Source organism: Cygnus atratus, chromosome 3 (assembly GCF_013377495.2).
Source record: "Cygnus atratus isolate AKBS03 ecotype Queensland, Australia chromosome 3, CAtr_DNAZoo_HiC_assembly, whole genome shotgun sequence".
In the NCBI taxonomy this organism is placed as follows: Eukaryota; Metazoa; Chordata; class Aves; order Anseriformes; family Anatidae; genus Cygnus; species Cygnus atratus.
In genome coordinates, this window is record NC_066364.1 from 95,466,422 (window position 1) to 95,489,076 (window position 22,655).

A 22,655-nucleotide genomic window follows, 5' to 3' on the forward strand; every position below is an offset into this window, starting at 1 on the left:
CTTGTAGGAAACGTGAGGCCGAGGAGTCCCTAGAGAAGAAGGAACTGTTGGTAGGTGTGGTGACAGTGTCTTCCTGAAAGCCTGCTGCTACAGAGGAACAACCAGAGCTTAAAAAAAAAAAAATGCCAGTGTTTCTCTGGTGCCACATGAACTGCTAAAAAACAAACAAACAAAAAAAACACACAAGCAAGGAGCACCCCACTGGACTGCACATGTGCACCTTTACGTGTCAAGGCAAGTTTTCCACGTTAACTGATCACCAAGCAAGTCATCTTTAATGCTAAAATGAAAGGAATAGCAGTTAGGATTTCACCCGCAAAGTAACATTTCTGAGGGGGGTCCTACAACAGTGACCATGATAAGTCAAAGCCAAGTACAGCAAAAGTTATTTCACTCCTTAGTTTCTCAAAGCAATTCCAGGGAAATACCCTACCCCTTATCCACAAGGGCTTGTGGACATGTTTACATTCACACACCAACGGAGACACAGTTAAGCCAACAGGAGTATCTAACTGCACAGAATTGTTTTCACCTGCTTAGATGAAAGACCTGGGCCACTTTTTATGAAAATGACAAAACCCTTTAAAATACAGAATTCCAAAAAAAAAAAAAAACATGGATAAAGATGGCCACAAAGGCACATCACATTTCTGGCTATTCCTCCTAAGATGTTCTAAGCAATGTAAAGATTACTGTGTAAAAATGGGATGAGCATGAGAAAATGCTTACCATTAGCAATCACAGTCCTCTCCATACTACTAAATTTTGCTCTACTTCTAATCCTGGCCTCCTTCCTAGTGGCATTTCAGAAATAGCACTGTACAGCAGGTTCTGTACTCCAGAAGCTATTTTACTCGGTTGCACTTTTCCATGAACGTGATATAAAATACAATGCTTCTTGAGAAATCAGGGTAATTTCTCTCTTAAATTACATGCTCTTGTAACACTGGTAGAAGTTGATCTGAAAAAATAAAATTGTTCACATTTTATTCAAGTTTACATTTATTGTAAAAAGGATCTATCACAGTCTTTTTCTGTTTTCTTACGTTACATAAAGAAAATCAGCATTTTGCAGACATGAACAGCTAATACCTCAAAGCATGGAAATAACCTCTTTACTTAACAACCAGTTGAAAGTCATTGGGGTGCCTTACCAAGGTTTTAAAGCTACAAGGCTCAAAAATATCCTATTTTATACTTCACATGACTTCTGAATAATCAATTATTAATGTTTTTAGCCCTAAAAAGTAGTAAAAGAAGCATAAAGTTCTCACCCATGAAAATCAGTTTGCCAGATATTCTGATTTTGCAATTGTCACGGCCAAGACTAAATTCTCTATCTTCAGGAAATAAATACAACACAAAGCACATAGCCTTTCTTAAACTCCAGAACTTGACTGTGACAGCAGAAATAAAACAAGGGAGGATGAAGTTGAATAAGCAACTTGGAACAAGCACTTTTGATGGCAAGCCCCTCATCCACGTTATTGATTGGTCACACATCAACCCCATGTGATGTTCTGAATGAAATAAAGAATCCATTGACATGTTAATTACATACAGTTAACATTTCCTATAACATTAACTTATGAAACACTGTTCAAACCTTGTGAGGAATGAGTAAATAGAGAACAAGGAACACACGAATAGACATGCTGAGGAAGACCGGCAGTGACCATCCCGTGTTACCAGGGGATATCCCAGTGCCTCATCACAAAGAATAGGCAAACAAGCAGTAACAAGGACCTGAAATGCAACTGGAGCATTCCCTACGGGGATCAAGGATGATCAAGCTGCACAGAGCAGTGGGGCAAGAGAACTGGAGTGCTTATTAAAAACCACTCCTCAAGCAAGGAAGTCCCAAGCAACCTGAGATACAGGAACAACTGCGACTTCATTAACTATAATGTAAAATTGCACTTTTCCCACCTTGCCAAGTAAGCACAGATGCAATTATTGAGTCTGTATTTAACTGCTGCCTTCAACAACATGAACTAGGCTTATATTTATTTCTAAGGCTCCTTTTGAAACAAATGGGTCTTTAAATTATCTGATAAACATGAAGTACCCTATTATCTTTTGAGCAGGGAATCATTAAACAGAATAAACTGGCAAGCTCTCAAAGCACGTTTCTTTCAAAGCATTTGCAGGGTGCACTAGTGCTGGCAGCCAGAGACAAGGTTGCAAAACAATTCCATTATAATATTGTTTTCAGAGGTTTGTAACTTTTTCAAATATTTACCTTTTTATTTGAAAGGTTTCACATTCACTGTGGGAACACTCTTGATAAGCATATGAATGCATTTTTAAAAAATACGTATTAAAAAATAATCACACACTAAAAATGTGATCACTTAGGGACTATATAACGATAACCTAAATAAAGGTCTACATAATCAATCTAAACCTAACGCATCCCTGAATTGTGATAGCTCAGCTATGCAAGCAAAATGCTGGGGGGGAAGAAAGTAAGTAGGTGAACAGATTAGATTTATACACCTTGCAAACCAAATACATTCCTTCACTCCTTTGTTTTCTTTTGCTTGTACACCTATGAATTCGCCAGTTAAAAAAAAAAAAAAAAAGAATTCTGAAGAAATTCAGTCCAAAACAATGAATTATAAGCCAGCAGACTTCCATCTGGAATTATTCAAAAGCACATATGGTCATATTTATAATGTAGAAAAATTCTGCAATCTGATACTTATTCACCTTTCTTGTGATTAGCTGCTCCACAACATACTAGCTTTAGAACATGGAACTCACAATCTGGCCTCGTAAATGAAAAAATAAGTTTTTAAGTCACTAATTTGAGGCTACTTCCATGCAATATACACATGCTAAGAGACAGAATTAGGTTGGCTGCTTCTTCTAGCACACAAAGGAGTGTAAAACCCAATTAAAATATGTACGCATTCCAGGTGAGAAAATATAACTACCATAACAAGGTAGCAGCTAGCAAATAGTGATGGATAGTAGGATAATTACATCATTAGCTGCATTCAAGTCCAGGGTTTGTTTGGCTCAAAAAAATATATTTGTTTATATGTTATTTTTAAGATTGCTGTATAAGTCAGCCTACGCTACACATTTCTTTTTCAGAAGGCATTGGAAAGGCAAATCCACTCCTGAAGACAGAAGCACCGAAGTCTCTCACCCCATGCACCTTTTTTTGAAGACAATGCAGCAAGGAGAAGGAAGGGAAGGAGTACAAAAAAAAAGGAGAGGGAGAAAAAAGGGTATTAGTCTATGAGAGAGGAACAAAGATGTTTAACAGCACTCAACTGGCTCCCAGATTGCTCAACCACCATACCAAGCAGTTTTACCTCCCTCACAGCATCAGCCCTATGTTCCTCCTCTGCCCTAAGCTACATTTCGATGAGGTATTTTTCACCTTTGAGGCTGAATTGAACCAACTTCACCACATTGACAGAGAGGAGCTCCACAGTGGTGAAGGACGGGTCTTTGCAAACATTGACAGGACCACAGACTGACCACACCGGCCAGCACCCAACAGCTTGGTGCCTTCTAATTTCTTCCCCCAAACTCAAGAGTTCTTCAAAACAGTAGAGGCACATCATCTTATGTATCTTCCCTTTCCAAACCAAGGTTTCAGATTGTCTGCCCTCTCACTTCCAAGACCCATGTCTTCTGTCCTCCCATGATATGATGACAATTTATGCTAATGGTAACCTCCTGCACAGCCATGAACAGCACTGCATCTAAGTCAAAGGCAACACGAGCACTACCTCCTGTGTCTGGGTTCCTCATGGAGGGCAAAGCTGAGCCTAGGAAGCTGAAAGTCTCAAAGCTCCTCAGAAAAGCTGCATGGCTTCTTCACCATAACTTAAAGAATGGAAAACTTACTGCTCTTGCTCCAAGACATGGAAGAAAGCAGTTGCCATGAGATAAACTGTCTAGCCCAGCAATCCTAAATCATTAACTAGTCTTTCTTGTACAGAAACATCCTCACCACCATGCTAGTGGACATATAGCTAATCCATCCCTTTAACCCTAACCATATTATGTATGAGGTCATTTGGACTTCACGAACTCATCTTGCATTTTCTCACCCCTCCACCCTCAAACACGGCCATTAGCCAGCCTTCTTCCCGAAGAGGGTTTTTTAAGAGCTGACAAGTTAAAAAAAAATACTAGTAACTAATACTTACTACTACTACTAATCCTTTTCTTCCCAGGCCAGGAGAGCCTGGCTCTCAGGATCACCTCCAGACTGGGCCCAGCTTGCCCTGTGCCCAGTAAGGCACGGTACCACACAAATGAGCAAAGCACAGTCCTGAAGGTAGCAGCATATTGTTCTTCCTCCAAGGATGGAGTGTAGGTAGACTACACCCGGAACTCAAGTCAGTCTGTTTTGCCCTCACTGCCAATTTTAGTAATGTTTTCACACAAATGGGAACAATGACATACTGAAGAACTATAAATACTGCCTCAAAACTAAGGCTGAACCTTTCCTAAATGGCTTAATACGAAGCTCCTATAAGGCTTGCTCAAAAGGGAGCTGAAAAAAAAATGCAGTATTCCTGTAAAAGAACCAAATGGCAGTAACAAGATCACCATATGTAGCACAGTAGCTATACTCCCTCTTAATAATTATGATAACTATTCTGTATGGCTTTCTACATTACCTTCCAAGATCAACAAAATACAAAAGCTGCACTAGAAAGCAACACTGCATTCAGTTACAAAGCCAAAGACAAGTTTCCTACTAGTTATGTTGATGTACATTGGGTTCAGAAAAATCTTCTCACTGATAAAGTAGACACAATACAGGTAAAACAGAGCATATACAGCAAGAAATCATTAACTTTAACAATGCAAAACATACAAATCAGCTGTAAAAGAAGCGGGGAATCTTCAGTGATCTGATGTTGCGCTTCCTTCTGAAGTTCCTGTTTAAAGTATGTAATTGATGCAATAAAAGTCCTTGGAAAAATTACTCACGTCAAACAAAATAATCAAACCATAATGATTAACAAAGAATTGGACCATATTTTACAGTATAAAAACACTTCTCAAATGTAAATGCTTTTAAAATACTATGATGCTTTGTTCTATGCTAAAAAAGCGTAGCCCTGTTTTGCAAAAATTGTGTAAGATTTCCGTGGTTAAAGTCATCTTTAAACGACAAAGAAAAAAAATCCATAAATCAAAAACAAACCACCAACAGAATTATAAGACCTTTTGGAAGCTCTAGAAGTATTTCACAAACATCAACAAAACAATTTCTTAATCCACTAACCTGCCCTTAAAAACAAGTAGAAACCTACTTTCAGTGCTACAGCAGGGTGGAAAAAGGTCTTCCTGAAGCACACATGTAAAATTAAAGGAAGGGAAAGAAGAAAGCCATATGGTAGCCATCATCTTATTAAAGAAGAAGAATGGTTCTTGTTAGAGGAGAACTGAAGAGACAATCCGTATTGGACTGAGCAGTCAAGATGGTGCAGCAGCAGGAGCAGCAGCCTCCTTCTGCTCTCAGCAACCTGGAAATGGCCCAGCAACACGTCAAGTTCTCGGAGAGTCAGTGCGATTCACTTTTCCGTTTCAAAAATATTGATGGTTAACGTAGCACAAAAGCTAAATTGCTAAAACCTCTTCTAACAGCTGCTTCCAGAAGATGGAAAATTGCTTGTATAACACTGAAATCATCCAAAATCTGATCTATGCCCTCCTCAGATGCTGAAGAGTGACATCACTTGAAACAGCCCACGTCAACCAAGCAGGAGAACAAGGGGAGAATGCTGCGCACCACCAGATTTAAGTTATCACCACCACGAGGTTAGGAACATGCTGCCAGGCAGCCCAAGCCAGGGCAGCAGGAGACCAGCCACCAGCTGGAGCTGAGTAAAACACATTTAGAGACAAGGATGGCCTTCCTATTTCCCCTATTATTTTGTTTTTTAAATGCACAAAAAGAAATCTAAAATGCATGTCACCTCCAGTTCCCATCGCTCTCCCTAGCACAGCAGCCTTGCCAAGGATGACAACAGCATTTGCTTTCTCTGCTGTCAGGCACGCTGGCAGGATGAGCCTCTCCTCTCCCACTCGAGGGTGACAGCGTAGCTTTGCAGCTAACAGCAAAAACAGCCAGGGCCCACCTCAGCAGTTTTTCAGCAAAAACCTGAAGCTCAATGGCAGTCAGTGTAAAACTGGGGGGGGGGGGAACATTCCCCAAGGAATAAGAATTAAAACACAAAACATCCATACAGATATTACGGGGGCGGGAGGGGTGTCTAAAACTTATATACTGTTGGAAAGGCTAGGTATTTAAAGTGACGAGGGCGATGTTACGGCAGCCTAACACAATAGGAAGAAATACGAGTTGCTCGGCAGAGCACCATTCCAGACAGCTGCGGCCTGTCAGCATCCCCGTGTGACACTTCCCAGAGAGTAGCCGAGGGTGGCTCCCCCAGCCTTTGATTACAGGCCTTCCTTCCAGGGGCAGACATCTGCCTCACTTCTCTGCAACGATGCTGCTTGTTCGCAGCGAGCCAAAACTGTATTTAATATCTGACGATTAACATTACCCCTACACCGCGCAAGCACACACAAGTCCCTGCTGTCGCACAAGCGGTCTCCAGCTTCCCCAAGCCGCTGCTGAGGACCACATGTGAGGTGGGATTAAACACCCACAGGCATGGCTGTCAGCTTGAGTGACATCTCGAGGGCTTCCCCCTATCAGATCACCCCAAAACCCCAAAGGGACCCGGCCCTGCTCTCCGGCACCTCCAGTGCCCAGGTGGCACGTGGCTCGAGGCCACCGACCAGCAGCCTGGAGGAGGAGGTCAGGCACAACACGTACTGTGCTCCCTGCAGGAGAGGGGACATCAGTGAACACGCAAAGCCCATAAAACATGGTGTGACCTTCGTGGTGAAACGCTTGTTCCTGTACCTTCACTCTGCAGCAGGGAATGATGCAGATGTAAAGCAAAACCTGGCACCCGAGGCTGTTCAACCAGTACTCTGTGATAGCCCAGCATCATTAAGGTGATGAAGATGAGCTAAGGGTGAACAGGTGACTCTCAGATGACATCAGCTCTACCCATTTTTCTTCTAAAAATGCATACACAAAGATCATATGATAGTACACAAGAGCTGTTTGCCAAAATGTAGTTTCCTATTCATCTTTGGGAAGCCACTTCTTTCTAGTAAAGATTTCTATCTTTTTTTAACCTACTAATTACTTTGAAAGTATTTGAGTTTTAATCTGTACAACATTGCATACAAAAGACTTGTAAACAGCAATATGGCAAAGAAAAGGAAAAAGCTACTTCAAAGTCAGCTTACGGTTTCACAAAAGCAAAATACATGCTACAATAAGATGATTGAAAATCCATAATCCTGAAAAGAAACTAGGTGGACATATTAATCATATGTCAAGTAGTACCTGAAAATAGGGGTATATAATATGACAGAAAGGTTTCAACTGAAGAATGCACATACACTGTAACTGGAATATAGAAGCATTGTATAATGATTTTATGCAGTTTTCACAGAAGTCAAATAGACCTATTCTAAATCCTGCCTAACATGCAAGACACCACCAGGTCAAGAACAAACTGAAGCAACATTCTTTGAAATGTTCAACTATGAACAAAACAGGCCAGACCTCCCTCAATCCCTTTAAGTTAAACCTGGTTTGGGGAAGGAGTTGTACATACATATATGCACACACCAAATTTTGAAAAATTCCCAAATAGTTCTGGAAACCAAAAAAAAAAAAAAAGGTCTAGTCAAATTTTAGATGTTTAAATTAACTTCAACTGAAGGCTGAAAGGCAAATGTATGTGACACTATCAAAAAAATCCACATGTACTGATAAATACAATGTATGCTATATGCTACAGATACTTTATACTTTACTGCCAATTTCTCTTCACTTTCTCACAATTCCTTTTGCCATTTTATCAATAGCTTTGAAAAAAAAAAAAAGGCCCTTTATGGTCTATAAAAAGGGAACAGCAAACGTTGCCATTAATTCACAAACACAGCAGCCAAGTTATGGCTTTGAGCCCTTTTACTGCTAAAGCTGCTCTAGCTGTATGAACAGGAAATTGAAGTTTCTACTGCAAATAATAATTACGTAAATGCAGATAATTAAAAGCATGTTAGCAAGAAACCCTGCACACATATACCACCTTTATTATTTAGCTAGTCAATATCTGAATTGATATCCTGAGAGCACACAAACAGTAGGTCATGCTATCCATCTCTGAAGGTTTCAAGTCACTGTATTTAGAGATGGGGAGGAAGGAGAGGAGCATGATCAAAGAAGTCAAGTCCCAGTTTGGTTTCAAATCCCACCTGCACAGACATCACTCCCCTCTCTACCCTTCCCCAGCCCTCACCTTGAATTGTTAGGGCCACACTGCTGGCTTAGGGAAGGTGAGCTCCCTTCAGCTCTCTGCAGCACAGCAGCAAACAGAGGCTCCCTGCACAGGAGAAGAGAAAACCAGGAATTGGAGAATGACAACAGCAATGGGACCACGTCCAGGGCAGAGGAACAATAGGGAAAAATCTCATCTCTGACAACAGTTAAGAAGATACTCATTTTATTTTATTAATCGACTTCAGCATAGCCAGAACTTCAAATGCACAGTTTAAAAGCCATAAATACTTGAGTTGAAGGACAGACATTTAACTCCTAGGTGACCCACACTTTCAGCACCACTTAAAATACCAAGATTGGACAAATAAAAGAAAACAGAGGGAATGGACTAAATAGAGGGACACCAAAGGTCCACGGCCACTGCAACAGGAAAAAAAATGCCAAGTGATCCCAGTACCCTTGGGGCTCGTAGCACACAAGTGCTGCAGTGATGCCCGGGCAGTGCACACAGCTTTGCCAGGCTCCACCTGGGCTCAGAAGTAAGGCATGTATTTAGCTGCGAGGCTTTGTGCAGGTACAGGGAAAAAAAACTGCTTGGTGCTTGTGTACCTTGAAAGCTTCATATGCTTATCTTTTGAAACACCTTAACACACAGGGAACAGTGCTAGAGAGCTTATGCTCTCCCTAGTTGATCAACATCTAACTATTAAAATCCAAACTAAACACTCTCCTAACCCCATATTCCTCTAAAGGCAAAGAGTGGAATATATGCATAGAACTTTTTTTGTATTAGACACGCATATACGATGAATGATCAAAAAGCTGTTCAAAACTCCAGTGACTTCCTATCTGAAAAACTGTCATCGTAGCTTAGAAAACAAAATGCTAGATTAAGTACCATTCAATGCTATACAACTCATTGACAAATTATCCCATTAAAAATGCAACATAAGAGTCCTTCAAGCAAATCATATTCTCCTGTGTTCTCCAAAGCACACCAGGATATTTAATCCAAATGAAACAATTCTGCAGTACACCAATCTTACTGTGAAAGGGCAGAGGAAAACAGAAACAAGCATGTTGATATCATATAAAGCATTGTTGGACTGGCACACACACAAAAAAAAAAAAAGCCAAGTAAGGACAGGATTTATACTGTAAATGTTTTTAAGTACAAGTTTTAGTAGGATGCTTACTGATGTTCAGAAGCATGGGATCTCAATTCTCCACATCAACAACAGTGACTAGTAGAGCCGTATGTTAAGACACGTCTTCAAAACAATTGTCCCAAAAGCAGCCAACAGCAAGTTCAAGACCCACAATGAAACAACAGCGACAATGTTGCTTGGCTTGCAAGCCCAGAACAGCACACAACTGTTTAACAAGAGCCACCCTCTCTCACAGCTAGAGTTCTTGCAAATACCAAATCGAAATGTACGGAATTGTCACTTTTGCAGGACCAAAGAGATATTTTCTTTGTGTTGCACAGTCATTGAAGGTTTCTTTTCCCCTTCCTGTGCCATACACGCTATGTACCTAACAATTCTAAAGAAACAGTTGAAGCAGATAACCTGGAATATTTAACTCTCCTGGCCTGCATCAATATCTTTCCCATTTCCTCTCTCCAATGCGAGTATAAACAATAAGACTTCTATTACGCCGCAGTCTTAAAGCAACTCATTAGGTATATTTGCACTGTAATCAAGTACAAATAGGCACTTTCCATACAATGCATCTTAAGAGAAGCTTGCATCCACAAGATTATTTAAGTAACTATTAACATCTACAGATTTGACAACTAAATATGAAAAATGGAAATCTATTTTAGAATTAATTTCATCATTAAACAATAACTTTCTAGATTTTTTCACATCCTGAAGTTGTGGTTTTTTGTTGTTTTTATTTTTCCAGTTCTTGGCTGAGATTGTTCTAAACATCAGAGATTTACAAATTTGCAGACTGTGAGTTCAGATCCACTTTCTTTCCATCTAAACCAGCTAACAAGGAAAAGCTTGAGGACAGATGTTAATCTCATATGAAAATTACCTGTACTCTGCACACTTTAGAAGTTTCCAAATCAAGTAAGAATTTATATTGTTTTGCAATACGAATGACCAATGTGCTGGCTAGGTTTCCGAGACGCAACACCTGAGACCCTGCTGCACTTGGGGGTCACCAATCACTTCCTCCCAAACCACCAAGGGATGAGGACAGAGCAGCAGCTCCTGGCACAAGAGCAACGGAGATGGATATGTACCTGTTTAAGGCTCGTGCCTGAGCACCAAGGTTAGCTGTGTGAGCTAGCAGCACAGCAACAGCACCATACCAGAGCACTGTTTTTAATGAAACACGAGCAAGTCAGATCAAGTGTTTAGGAAAAAAAAAATACATGTTTTTCAAAAAATCCAAATTGCTTATGTTCTCTGTTACTATGCTTAATCCTCATTTTCTCTGTTTAAACGGAAAACAACTCTGGAAATATTTAAATATTGAAATATTCTTTCCTCATATCACCCACCTCTGTAAAGAAACAATCACTAAACACTAAAAATATAGCTTCCTTTAATTTCAAAATAGCAATAACAAACATTTGTAGGGTTTGATGGTAGTTTTTGGTTTTCTTTTTTCCCCCCACTTTTTAAAATCAAACAGAACAGAAATAAAAAATATAAAGCAAGACTAAATACTTTCCCGTAGAAAAAAAAATCTAGAGAACCCAATTCCATTAGCTTACTGAAGTAAGGAAATGCTGCTTTATTTGTAGAATTAAAGAACATTATGCTGTTATTCTGAACCTGTAGTCATTAGAAAGGATATTAATACCTGCATTAACCTGCCTTTCCAGGTTTGGTCTCATCCCCACTGGCTACTCTGAGCCTTTAGCCTACTACATTTCTCCATGAATTCTGCATCCTCTGTAGCAAAACGGCATCTTTTCGCAGTTCCTATTCCCTCTAACCCAGCCTTTCACAAATTGGGTCCCCAGCCACATCAGCTGCAAGAGAAATCTGGTATGGGATGAGAAACAAAAGGAAAATATAAGCAGGGAGGCGCAACAGAAGAGGCCTCGCTGCTTATTTTCCTTTTGTTTCTCATCCCACACCAGATCCTCCAGGAAGTTTTTCCTGGAACAAACATGTTTTTCTAAGCTCTATTCTAATGAAATCTTCCCCCCACCCCCTTTCTAAAAATCCAAGACAAGAGGTTGGTTAAATGCACATTTTTCAGAATGGAAGTGAAAATGGCTGAGCTTAACAGTGCCAGAAGACAGAAACCACGCAACTGCCTGTGCTGGTTTTTCACTCTGAACAAAAACTGGAAGTTATACATGTGTACCACACTTTGAGACACTTCTTGATATGCAGGTAAAGCACAGCTCAGTTTGAAAACAAATGCACATACCAAACTCACGATAAGATTTCAGGTATTTATTAGCTTCATACTAAATATTTGCCTGAGCTAGAGTAGTTTCTGCAGATCCAGGCCATTAAAAAGGAGTTATAACAAATTAAAATAAAAATGTTGAGAAATAGAACCAGCATCTCCCTGAGCTAACACATTTTTAATGCAACACACACACACAAAAAATAAATCACATACATCAGAAATACTACTATCAAGTCCACATCAGCTAAATAAATGGCCTTATTACTCTGATTCTTTAGTGTAAAGAATAAACTCAGAGAAATCACACTATTAATCACACTATACCTACCTCCAAAAGTACCTTAATTATTCATATTAATTAAACATTCACTCCTCTAGTAAGAATTCAGCCCAAGAATTCTGGAAGACAAAGAACAAGCAGATTGCCTCCATGGCCACAGTCTAACTGCTGCCATACCTGTTCTGACCAATCCTTGACCCATCTGAACACCTTTCAGAAATACTGTGGTCTCAGATTACTGAAAATATAACACATATTCCACAAATTTCTTCAGGCCTGTCAATCTGACCTCGGTGCTGGGGAAGTTCATGGAGCAGATTATCTTGAGTGCCACCACACAGCAGTGCCATCATGCATCACTTACAGGACAACCAGGTGATGAGGCCCAGTCAGCATGGGTTTATCAAACGCAGGTCCTGTTTGACTAACCTGATCTCTTTCTATGACAAGGTGACACACGGTGGATGAGGGAAAGGCTGTGGATGTGGTCTACCTAGACTTCAGTAAGGCTTTTGACACCGTTTCCCACAGCATTCTCCTGAAGAAGCTCAAGACTTGTACAAGCGTATACATTGTTGGATTAAAAACTGGGTGTGGCTGGGCCCAAGGATGTGTGGTGAATGGAGTTAAATCCAGCTGGTCACTAGTGGTGCCCCCCAGGACTCAGTATTGGGCCCAGTTCTCTTCAATACCTTTATCAATGATCTGGATGAGGGGATCAAGAGCACCCTCAGTAAGTTTGCAGACACCAAGTTAAGCGTGAGTGTTGATCTGCTCGAGGGCAGGAGGGTTCTGCGGAGGGATCTGGATAGGCCGGACCGATGGGCCAAGGCCAACTGCAGGAGGTTCAACAAGGCCAAGTGCCAGGTCCTGCACTTGGGGCACAACAACCCCAAGCAATGCTACAGTCTTGGGGCAGAGTGGCTTGAAAGCTAACCCAGAGGAAAGGGACCTAGGGGTATGGGTGGATAGCCGGCTGAATATGAGCCAGCAGCATGCTCAGATGGCCAAAAAGGCTAACAGCATCCTGGCTTGTATCAGAAATAGCGTGGCCAGCAGAACTAAGGAAGTGATTGTCCCCCTGTACTCGGCTCTAGTGAGGCTGCACCTCAAGTAATGTGTTCAGTTTTGGGCCCCCCACTACAAGAAGGACATCGAGGTGCTGGAGCATGTCCAGAAAGGGGCACGAGCTGGTGAGGGGTCTAGAAAACAGGTCTTATGAGGAGTGGCTGAGGGAGCTGGGGTTATTTAGCCCAGAGAAAAGAAGGCTCAGGGGAGACCTTGTCACGCTGTACAATTACGTTAAAGGAGGCTACGGTAAGGTGGGGATTGGGCTTTTCGCCCAAGCACCAAGTGATAAGACAAGGGGAAATGGCCTCAAGTTGCGCCATGGGAGGTTTATGTTAGATATTAGGAGAAAATTCTTTACTGAAAGGGTTGTGCAGCATTGGAACTGGCTGCCCAGGAAGTGGTTGAGTCGCCATCCCTAGAGATCTTCAAAAAACATGTAGATTTAGAACTTAGTAGCATGGTTTAGTGGTGGGCTATAGTACTAGGTTAAAGGTCAGACTAGATGACCTTAGAGGTCTTTTCCAACCTGAATGATTCTATGTAAATCTAGAGGACAGCAGTGTCAACAAGTCATTTTTCTTAAACGTCATATCATTTTCATGGAAAAATGCCATACCACATCCCATGGTGCTTAGAAACCAGAAATGCAGAAATCCTCCCAACCCTAATGCATGAGAGACTAAAAACAACAGCGATCTCAGAACAGGGCTTATCACAGCTATCACAAATCTGTCAGGAGTGACTCAGAGCTCTTTCGCATTTATCCCATGGAAGAAAAAAAAATGCATAGAATTTGGGCTACTTGTTATTGTTGTCTCCCTTCACTCATGATTTTAACATACGTGTTTAGAGTTTAGGAAGAAAGCACTACAGCCACACCGACCACTAATTTCCTGCTTGATATCTCTGATGGTATTTGCATAGCACACACTGGGACAGGAGGTAATAGCAGTTCTATGCAGCACTGCATAGCTAAACAAAGTTGTAATTTTCTTCTTGCTTGAGTTCTTGTTCAAAAAGCTAACGTGATATTATGCAGACATGAGTATTGCTATGTCTTGAGCCTTGCAACTGAGAAATTTTCATTTATGGTTCTTACCCTTGAAGGTTCCTCCTCTCTGCACCTCTCTTCAAAATCACCAAGAACTAAATTTGTAGGAATGTTCTCCTGAACTTTCATTCAAATTCCAGCAATAAAAGCACTAAACTGAAACAGTTCCAGCAGTTTTGTTCCATTTCACGTGTTCAGATTTTTCAATACCTACCGCTTCTGGAAAGGAATTTGGTCAACGATACGCTACCTAAAGGACATCTACAATTCAAAGCCACTGCAAAGTTTGTTATAAAAAAACAAAAGGAGGTTTTTACTGGAGGATGTGTAATAAAATCTTAAGAAACATGGTTATTTTTTAGAAAGTGATGTCCAACCTCGAAAACTGAACCTGCACGAAAAACTTTTGGCTTTCTACTGCCATTTTTTAAATATAACTTGCCAATGAAATTCAGTGGTCTAATTAACTACAGATCCATGTAAAACACACAACAGGAAACCTCTTAGGAAAATGGCATGGTCTACTGGTGACTGTGAATAAGAGGGAAGGAAACAAACTCGAGCCCACCCTCCTGCTGTTGTTTTGTACTGAGATGGGTGCAAAGCTCATCAGAACCCTGGATTAAAGGTGACATTTTTCCTTTTGTTCTCTAAAACAGAAACAATGTAACATACAGTAAACTGTAAACAAACTAATAGCTCTGCCATTTATTTCATATATATCTGGTGTTGTTAATTCAGTTGCTTGTGAGTGTTTGCTCACCACAGCAGCTGACTGAAATTTAGCATTTTAAAATAGTATCTATTACTCTTATGCCATAAATTCATTAAAAAACATAAAATGTGGTAAAATCATTACCTCTTGTATTTGGACAGCAAATATGATTTTTTCTTGGTAGCAGCCACTTCTTGCTTTTGTGTCCTAATCCAGAATAATGAAATCCAACTATTCTGTCTTTAAAATCATAAAGTTCTCATGAAAAAGCATTTTCATTTGCTTTAGCTAAACCACATTTCTAGGCTTAATTTGCAGCATCCCTTTAGAGAGCCAAATCTTGGGCTTAAAAGCATTTGTGACTTTAATTTATCCACTGGGTTTTAAACTCCCAATTTTCCCAGAGGATTATGAAAGCCTGCCAATTTAGCTTGATGCATTAGAACTGTTTACACAAGTTCAAAATACATTTAAACATTAAACAGTTTGGTTTCAGCTCCCCCTACCCCCCCCCTTTTTTTTAAGCTCAAATTAACTGGAAGAACAAGTGGGAACCAACTCCAGACTGGAACACTGGACTCAAAGTTAAAGGTGAGTTTCAGTGAAACACAAGAGAATCAGGCAAGAGACAAGAGTGACTGTTTTTCACTAACTTAATACAACATCTGAAATCCAAGGTAGATGAACCTCCCCAAAACTATAGCGTAGCTTTGTACAGCAGATCTGTGTTGGTTCATCTCTTCCCCTTCCATTACATTTTTATTACACGTAAGAGTCATACGCATATACAAACAGCTCTAGAGAGATAAATAAAATGTATATAACACGAAGCGTAAGGCTATTTCTACAATAAAACAGATTTGCACTCAGAGAAGTATCCTGCCTAAAGGCTGCAAGACCATGCAATCCACTCCACTAGACAGGTGCGCACCAAAGAAAGCAAATGGATTCTCCAACACTTGCTAAAAAAAAGTTGTCCTTCCAAATGAACAGCACGTCACACAAAGTAGAACAGAACAGACACTAGAAAGTCAGGAGAGCAGTCGGGAAAACAGCAGTTAAAGAACATCAAGACACATCTATATTTAGTAAACAAGTTAGGCTGAACTATTGAAGTTTAGCAGAAAAGGCAACCTACTGAGAGACACAAAAATAAAAAAATAAAAAAAAGTATTTCATCCAATCAAGTAAGAAGTCTTAGGGCAGAAAGCTTAAGAAAAATACTGCTACATACCATCAGTGAATATTACATGAATACTTAAAACACAGAGCCAAAAGAAAAGAATATTAAATAAAAATAAGAAGTGAAAAGGGAGTGAGAAGGAATAAAAGAAAAACAAATGAAAAAAAACAGAAGAGAAAAACATTTCATGTGTTCCAAGATTTAGCAATAAACTCAGACTTTTAATCTCTCTGGTGTCCCTCTTCATATCCCACCCCTCCAACAGCACCACCCATTTACATCCACTGACCGACTTATCAACTAAAGCTGCAAGCATGTCCACGAACACAACCTTTCTAAATCAGAGCACGTGTGATTCCTAAAGATGACTCAAAACTCTCGGAGGAGCTTGCATGGGGTTTCCAGGTAGCCATCTTTCAGCACCTGATGAAAGAAAACCACAGAAAACTAAAGTTCTGCATAGATTTGAACAAGCAGATAAAGAAAAAAAAATCCCATCAAACTGAGTGCTTGGACTCATTTGTTTACAGAGAGGAAAATAAGGCAAGCAGTGGCTCCACCTGAGCTCATGGGCAACTGTAAAAAGATTTCTTGAAAAGGAAGTTAGTGAAGCTTATAAAAAGCTGTTTATCAGGTGATTCTGAACTTCTAAACAGAAGAATGCCCCTACTAGAAACAGCCAACACCAGCAACAGCACAGAGACCTGCACTGTCATCATACGTGCCACGTGTTACAAAATTAATTACCCTCTAACACCCTCCCTATTACATTGTGTGTGGGTAAAACAGGAACAACATTCTTGGCCTTAAAATCACATTCATTAAGGATTAGATTTAGCAAAGACCTAAAGAAAGAAGGGAAAAATAAACCTCAATAATTGATAGAAACCACACTAAGGGAAGCAGCTACTTTGAATAGCAAGGAGAGGCAAACAATCTCCCTGCATGTTACTAACAGTACAATTAGCAAGGTAATGCTGTTAAAAGAGAAAAGTGCTTCAGAGGATTTGTAAGAGCCGTGTTCTCGACCAATTTTTTCCTCTTAAATACTTCAGGATATAAAACACAGGGAAAAAAATCCTTATAGAGCAGGTTTTTCAGAAAGAGAAAATTCTGTCAAATAACTATACTTCCCATATCAAAAATACTCAGTTAAAGAGTATGAAGTACACACCATAAGGCCAAAAATTATACTCAGCATCCCAGGCATTAAAAGCCTTTCTACAGGAGAGAGAAGAGAGACTTTTTAACAGACTTTCCTGCATTTGGGGTTTATGGTTTCTTTTTTTTTTAAAAGCAAGAGTGTTATTCACAACCAGGCTAAATATTGCCAATTGCTCTGTGCAAAAGAGACTGTTTTTTAAACACAGTCCTTTGCTTCTCAGCTGGCGACAGCAAAGGGCCGCTGCTCACTGCCCACCAACTAAAGCCCATGCAAACAAGAGGTGGGCCACCACTGAGCTTCTAAAGCAAACAGCCTGTCTTCTTGGCTGTTCTTCTTTAGTCACCCCGGTACCAATCATCGTTCTCGGGCAGGTTAGACTTGCGTCCTGCCAAAGTTTTTATTTTTAAGAACACTAGCACACTGACAATAGCACAAAGCACTCCCATGAGCACAGCCCCGTGAATTAAGTTGAATTCACTGCCTGCGGGACTAGAAGGGCAACTGTTAAAAAAAAATAAAAAGTCTTTATATCCTAGCCCAAATATGACTACTTGCTGTAGATAGTCATTCCACATGCTCTTTTTTCTCGGTACAAAACCCAGTCACTGATTAATCACAATGCACTTTCTTCATATGCTCTCAAGACACAGCGCACCGGTGACCACTAGATCCTTTCTGCTCCAGTTCTCCTGCTCCCTCCAGCGTACCTGCCTGTTCATCACTGTGGCCAGAGAAAAGCCTTAAAGGACTTTAGCAAAGCCAGAGTTTCAATAAACTCTACTGGCTCTTCAAATCCAGAAGAGGAGCACATCCTCATAAAAGTGCCTCAGCAGTTATCCAGTCCAGCCTCAGTATAGCTATGAAACAGGTATGTTTTCAAGCAACTTTTATGCAATACTCACCACAAGAAATGAGGAAAAAAGAAAAAAAAGAAACTGATCTACATGCCATGCCACCCCTTCTGTTAGTAGTTGTTAGATATGCTACAGTTAGTAGCAGTACACACAGTGACACAACACATAGATCCCATGTAATAAGAATCACTTTTTCATTTCATTTCTCCAGCTCTCCCTCTAGTAACATGAACAGAAGAGAAAAGCCTCACTCTCCGCTTAGTCATTACAGCTCTCCTTTGTCTTCTTTCTCTGAAAAATAGGCCTAAGCTCAACTACTCTATTTTTTTCTTTAATCCTTAATTATTTTGTTTGTCTGAGACTTCAAGAGAGGATTGATTTTAATTTCTCTGTGAAAATATTTTCAATCATAGAGAATTTTACAGTAAAAACTGCACCTAAGCTTCAGGGCATGGTGCACAGCTGCACAAAACCAACTGTTAAAATTCGGAAGGTGAGAGCTCTTCATTTACTTCTGTAAGTTCCTATTCTCCCACGGACCTCATTGCTGGAGAGAGTCCCATTAAAATGCTTCAGACCACGTTGTTATCATATGCTGGTGACAAAGTTGGAAACAGCTGTACCCTTTTTTTTAATGCATCTGATGAATGCTTCCATATCCTTGTTTACAATTAGTTATTGTTACAGAGCTCAACAAACAGAAGCTTTATCAGAAGAGAAAACAATGCAACAGCTATGAGAGCAGTGGAAAACTGTCCACCAAAGAACATCTCCTCACCAGCCCATCATGGCTTACTCTTCACAACCCTAAATCTAGCAGGATCAAAAAGATCTCATACCTTAGCCAGCTAACCCTGCAAAAAGTAAAAGGGGTACTACATGAACAGCTTAAGAGTTGCCACAGAGAAGTAACACACTGGGAAATGCTTCATGTTAAGACAGCTCTCTGAGACACTTTCAGCTACAGGCATGCATTTGCCGCAACAAAGAAAGCACCAGTTCCAGAAAGTTAAGTTTTAGGCCTGAGAAAGGCGGCAGCATCCTCCATGCTATGGGAGGTTCACAATACAGTAAAGCCAACCCAAGAGAGTTTTGTCCGCAGTGCAGTCCTACAGCCTTCTGCTCGGCCACCACTGTGGGCTAACCAGCACGAGGGTGAAGGAGATCAAGGGCAGTTGTCTGCAGCACGAAGAGCAGAGATGGCAAAAACAGGACTGCCTTACTGACAGGCTCAGCACCACTATTTCTCACATGGGCTTTTTTTTTTCCTCTTCCCTTCTCTAGAAGTGTGTTGTTCTATTATTTTGGTGGATTTAACAGCTCTTTCCCCTGAAGATGCCACCGCTGTGTTGTTTTGATCAGGACCCTAAAGAGAGAGAACTTGGCAGATCCAGAGGCAGACACCCATGCTGTGCTCCTGTCTCGGCGAGGGAGCGGGGCAGAAGCCCAGGCGCTCGGTCCAAGTTCCTAGACTTCTTGTTCCCATTCAGAAGCACATTCTTTCACTTCAAGCGATGCATCTGAAAAAGCGGGTGGCCAAAATTCACTAAGCCCTCAATTCACTGAGCCCTCTGATGAGTGTTGTGTTGGAAATGCTTCAATGTGAGGTAAAGCTGTCTTACTTGACATAGCAAATGGGATTTAATAACCACTTTACTACTGGTGATGTTCAAAATGTACTGAAGTCCCAATAAATATGAAATATTTCTGTGCTTTATCAGGAGTAAATCAATACCTATTGCAGTTGTGGAACTTAACTCATAACACACAGATTTTTTTTTCCTGTTTAGAATAATTGCATACTCTCCTCTTATGTACAGTGTTACATAAACATGTCCTAAAACAATAACCGAAACTTTTTTTAAATTACATATTAAATGGTTTCTTTTATCTCTTTATTCTCATAAAAGTTTCAGTGTGGAAGCCAAAATAAAACAGCTGCGTAAAGTATTTTCAACTGCAAGAGACATGTAAGAAGGTATTTCTGCCTGTGCTGGAGGGCATAATCTGTAATAACATTTTGCCTTCCAGATAATGACAGGAGGCATTAAAAGGACAACTTGCTCTCTAATAAGCTCGCTTGACTGGTGGAGCACACACACACATAGATGGCAGAGTTTTGCCAACAATAATTTTAATTAATTTTTACGTTTCATTCTAAATTACATTAATTTATGGCCTTCCTAAAAGGCGTTTAGCTGACAGCTAATTAAATTCAAGCCATTAGATTTTAATTAGAGATGTTAAAAAAAAAGTCTCAAAACAATTCACACATCTTCGTGAATGCTACATGCTTGTTATCAGCAACAGCAAACAAGAGACGATTATAAAAACACAAGACAGCACCGCTGAAACCTGAAAACAAGCAGGCCATGTGAAGCTTCATGCTTTGAGGCTGGAGATTCTGGGCATGCCCCCTCCTCAGCCCCACTCCAGAAAACCACTCTGCACCCATGGCTACTCTAAAATCAAAATCGGAGTCCAACTAACAATGACAACTAACTAACCAACTAACATACACTTTAGAAGGCTGAGCTTTGCTTAATCCTCATTAAATTCTAATGAAATTGCAGTGCCTTCTTGACCAAACAGTGAAAAAAATTAAAGGTCCAGCTGGAGCCTCCCTTAATAATGCAAGTGGGATGCTCTGAGCAGCCAATTGCTGCTCCAGTGCAGGGCACTGGGACATCCAACCGGACTGTCTTACTCTGCAAGCAACCTCCGTGCAGGAAAATAATGCTTTATGATTTCAAAATGATTGTCACCCCCCAGCCACCCTCCTCCTTACAACAGTTATTTCTAAATATGGACATCGGGGGGGGGGGGGGGGGGGGGGGGCAGTACTTCACGAGTGAAAGCAGCATGGGTGCTCTTTGATATGTTGATCAATTTCAGTACTGGATAAAGAGGCTCATAAATATTGAGCGGGTCGTATTTGCATGTGTCACCCACGGGCACAATTTTCCCGATGAAAAATGAGAACAGAACCCTGACAATTTCTCCCTTTTTGATCGGAAGATATAAAATGACCATGAAAGTTACTGGAGCAAGGATAGTGTATCAGGCCATGAGCCAGGCTCTAAAAAAAAAAAAAAAAAAAAAAGCGTACTGTTAATTATGGTGCACCAGTTTGGTTTGGACAGGTGCCCAAAATGCTGGAGTAGACATTTCGAAAACCTTAAAGGTTAGGATCACACTCAGCAGCATTTAAATGAGTCAACGTTTCCAGAAAATCGAGAACTATTCGCTATTCTTTCACAGAGGCATTGTAACGAGAAATCGATCCGGTTTTTAGCGGAACTGATTTACTCTTCTCCGGGAGACGGACCGAGCCCGCAGGAGGTGCAGCAGGGCCGAGAGAAGGTGCAGGAGGCGAGGGGCAGGTGGGCACCCCACGCAGGACTCCCCGAGCCGTGCCATCGGCGGAGCTCGCAGAAAATAAACAGCAACGTGCGCGCCTGGCGAGCCCTGCGCTTGGCAATCGCTTCAGCTCGCACTTTTAATCGGGGCCGCTTCGTGCTGTACGCGCTCCGTCCTCTGAGAGGCTGGGAAAGCGGGCTGCCCAAATGTTTTCCTTAAAGCACCCGGCGGCGATTTGCCGCATGCAGCCTCGGGGAAGTCGCCGAGGAGGCAGCCTGTCAGTTTCCTGGGGATGTTTGGGGCGAACATTTCGGGTTTCGGCGCTGCTCCCGGATGCCGAGCCCGAAGCGGGCGTCCAGGAGCGAACCCCCCCGGCAAAGGGCAGATTTCCCCCGGGCAGGGGGTCCCGAGAACCGCTCCCGACCCCGGAGGGAGGCAAAACCCAAGGGAATTGACGGGAGCAGGGCAAGCAACTAACTCCGGGGAAGCACAGAACAAAGGAGGCAAGTGCAGCCGGAGCTCTCGCAACAGATGGTTTGAAGCTGACCAGATTTCGCGCTGGCATCCCCTCCCTCCTCCTCCTCCTCCTCCTCCTCCTCCTCTTTCCTCCCTCCCTCCCTCCCAGCGCGGCCAGCACCGCATCGTCCCCAGCCCCGGCACCCCCGGGTCCCCCCAAACTGCAGGTGCGCGCCCCCCATGGAGGGGCAGGAGGGCGGGCAGGAGGCTGCCGGCAGGCTCCCCCCGTGCCGTGCCGTCCCGTGCCGTGCTCACCCAGGCTGCCGGCGAACCCGTCCATTTTGTGCCGGGGGAGGCTGGCGCCGCAGCCTGAGGCGAAGCCGCTGGCGCCGGCCAGGACAGGTTCATTCACCCGCGAAGCAGCGGCGCCGCAGCCCGGCGCTCATGAGCCGCCCCGGGGCGGCAGCAGCTCCTCCTCCTTCCTCCTCCTCCTCCTCCTCCCGCGGCTCCGTCCGTGCGCCGCGACCCCAGCAGGGCGGCGAGCGCCGAGCTCCTCCCGCCGCCGCCAGCGCCGCCCCAGCGCCTCGGGCCGCCGTGCTGTCGTGCTTCCGACTCCGCCCGCCCCTGGCAGCCGTCGCTTCCCCCCCGGGCGGGACGGGGACGGCCCCCGGGACGCGGCTGGGGACGGGGAAGGGGGCGGCTGATCCGCCGGAGCCCGCCGAGCCCAGCCCCGGAGCGGGGGGGGATGCCGCCGTGCGGGGTGCCGGGGGGTTTTGGGGGGAC

At 42.2% G+C, this 22,655-nt stretch overlaps 1 protein-coding gene across 7 annotated transcripts in view; it reads right to left on the reverse strand.

Annotated features, from left to right (window-relative positions):
* EML4 (EMAP like 4) overlaps window positions 1–22,445 on the reverse strand; it is a 158,222-nt gene extending 135,777 nt beyond the window's left edge. For 3 of the 7 annotated variants that reach the window (XM_035564382.2, XM_035564365.2, XM_050709360.1), the window contains exon 1: window positions 22,188–22,445. In XM_035564382.2, the coding sequence (XP_035420275.1) occupies window positions 22,188–22,212 (25 nt within the window). In that variant the 5' untranslated portion in view covers window positions 22,213–22,445. Of the gene's footprint in view, window positions 1–729; window positions 962–1,274; window positions 1,398–8,369; window positions 8,454–16,326; window positions 16,461–22,187 lie in introns of those variants that run through there. The other 4 variants (XM_035564401.2, XM_035564396.2, XM_035564389.2 and 1 more) reach the window with 4 other exon arrangements.
* Between the last annotated feature and the right edge of the window lie 210 nt (window positions 22,446–22,655).